The following is a 2,500-nucleotide window of genomic DNA, read 5'->3' as shown; positions in this document are numbered from 1 at the left end:
TATTGAATAGTGGACTATTATTTTCTACCAGTTGTGGAGACACTGTAAGTAGAACCAAGTACTAGACTATGCCTTTTGTAGGATAAGAGATTTGCTTCTTCTCAAAATACATCACAGATTTCTATGCTATTATTAATACAACTTCTACATCCAGAGTGAGAAATCCCACCGTTAACAGAGAGTACTTTCATTTGTTAAATCTTGTGTAAGTAAAAATTAATATTACGTAAGAAAGAGGGACACTTCTGTTAATAATTCAGTTCTCTTATTAATATGTGATATACTGAGGACTTCAGTCGTGAGTAGCATGAATACGACGCCCTTGGCCTGGTTTCATCTTCGTCATTGTAGAATTTCTAGTATTCTCATCATTGTAGTCAACATCTACCTTCTCTGAGTGTTTGGTATTGTGTAAAAGAACTTCCATTAGGAAGGAGACAAGTGCCATCAACGCCCCTGGAAAGGTGAAAGAACGTAATAGTATACTCCTCTTTCACAAAGTAAACTATGATATGAAACGTGTAAAGTATAAAAGTATTCAAAATATATTGCAGACTCAGCTAATAGTTATATCCTCACCTCCAGCGTAGAGCATGAAGACTCCATAGAAGTCTCCGAGGTCGAGAGGCCGAAGCTTCCTCGCGCCCTGGGAGCCGATGGGCTTCTGGCATTCCGTGGCGTTGAAGATCTGCTTCTTGAATTCGTAGTCCAAGATGCCGAACTCCCGCAGGCGACGAATTCTGAAATCCAGCGATCAGAATTCAAGATAAACACACACACACACGTACACACACACACACACACATACATAACACACACACACACCCTGATTTAAATTAACAACCGGTTTTCGAGATGAATGAAATTACAAGAGCAGATTCTTATACATCTATCTACCTACCTACCTACCTATCAATCTACCTACCTATCTATCTATCTAACTATCTGTCTATCTATGTCCATATATATATATATCTGTCTATATATATACAGTGATGGAAATCAGCCGGTTCGCACCGGTTCGTAAGAATCTGTTTTTGGAATTTAATTTATTCCGAGAACTGGTTAACTTAAATCAGGGTTTCTCAAAATTTCCCCATAGACATCTTTTACTTATAACTTATTTTGGTACACCCCTCATAGTAGATCTATTACTGGATTTTGATAGTAAAAAACATGACTAAAACCAGTCATGTTGTCGGGTGGAGCCGAAGAAGGGTTCATCATGGGAAGAAGAGGCGAAACAGGAAGAAGGAAAGGAAAAGATAAGAAAAATAAAAAAAGATTTGGGGAGGAGGGAGAGAAAGAAGAAAAAAAGAAAGAAAAAGAAGAGAGAAAAAAAGAAAGAAACGAGGCAAAGAAGAGAGAAAAAAAAAAATCCAAAGAAAACGGTGGAATAGGGATAACTGAATAAATCCTAGCACCAACTCACACAGGATCCAGCTCTGCCTTGAGGTGCGAATCCTTCCGAAGGAGAAAGGAGACCTGAACCATCCCTAAGACGTTTTCAGACATGGTGTAAATCAAACACTGTCCAGTCTGGAAAAGAAAAACAAAAGCTCTTGCGCACATAGTGAAAATGGTACTTGAGGTTAAATCATACATTATTTTTCTTTTTCTACAAAATGGTACTTGAGGTTAAATCATACATTATTTTTCTTTTCTACAAACAATGCCCAGTCATTATACAGGTTATTATTACTCTAATTTTGATCCTGGCGTATGGGTACATGTGCACAGATATATACTTGTGTGCACTACCTCACTCGTCTATAGTCCTCAGTCGGATTGGTTTTATATCATCGTGGTGGTGAGTTTGTTAACTGTTTTGTTTGTGTAACCAAATTTTGGCAAAAACATATCACATATACATTGCATTTGATATTGAACGATTGAGTTTTCTCTACGTTATAACATTTATGTTAATGAGATACTTTCTCTATTAGGATAAACATAGAAAATACTTGATGAAACATCCAGAGTGAAAGTAAGTTATTTGTATCTTAAAACAGGCTTTAATTTGTTTTGATCAATATGCGTGGATTTTGTAACAGCACATGTAATTAGATAGTAAATTAAATAAATAAAACAAAAAAGTAATGCAAGGATGAAGATCATATGCAATTGAAGTTTAAAGATTCATATCATTCAATATTCTTACTTTTCAAACTCAAAAGATATATGATTTACTTTGCATTTCCAAGCATTTTGCATTTTTTGATAATCCTTTTTACTTTTTTATTTTATGATTTTATTTTTTGTAAGATTTTGGTACATTATACAAATCATGCATGTACTATACTAGTTTAAGAATGTAGCTTCAAAATAACTATACCTATTCTATACTTTGTATTTGTTGAAAAATCGATTTCATTCAATATTCCCAGCCTTCCAGAATAACAGATGTAATTTTGGTGCGTTTCACACTCTTCCTTACCTCTATCGCCAGATTCTACCTAATATCCTGTTATCTCTGGCTTTCGACACAATTCTTATAAGA

At 35.0% G+C, this 2,500-nt stretch overlaps 1 protein-coding gene across 1 annotated transcript in view; it reads right to left on the bottom strand.

Annotated features, from left to right (window-relative positions):
• The window catches only part of LOC122247772 (uncharacterized), a 20,758-nt gene that overhangs the window by 13,967 nt on the left and 4,291 nt on the right, over positions 1 to 2,500 (bottom strand). Inside the window, exons 9-11 of the mRNA XM_086541329.1 lie at positions 1,433 to 1,539; positions 580 to 740; positions 308 to 456 (exon numbers count right to left, since the gene is read on the bottom strand). Coding sequence (XP_086397455.1) covers positions 308 to 456; positions 580 to 740; positions 1,433 to 1,539 — 417 coding nt within the window. The remainder of the gene's footprint in view (positions 1 to 307; positions 457 to 579; positions 741 to 1,432; positions 1,540 to 2,500) is intronic.

Source organism: Penaeus japonicus, unplaced genomic scaffold, assembly GCF_977035675.1.
Source record: "Penaeus japonicus unplaced genomic scaffold, GWHDUDI00000001_assembly GWHDUDI00000001, whole genome shotgun sequence".
NCBI classification, from domain to species: domain Eukaryota; kingdom Metazoa; phylum Arthropoda; class Malacostraca; order Decapoda; family Penaeidae; genus Penaeus; species Penaeus japonicus.
The sequence above is the reverse complement of the archived record's forward strand: the minus strand, read 5'-3'. Positions and strand labels throughout refer to the sequence as shown.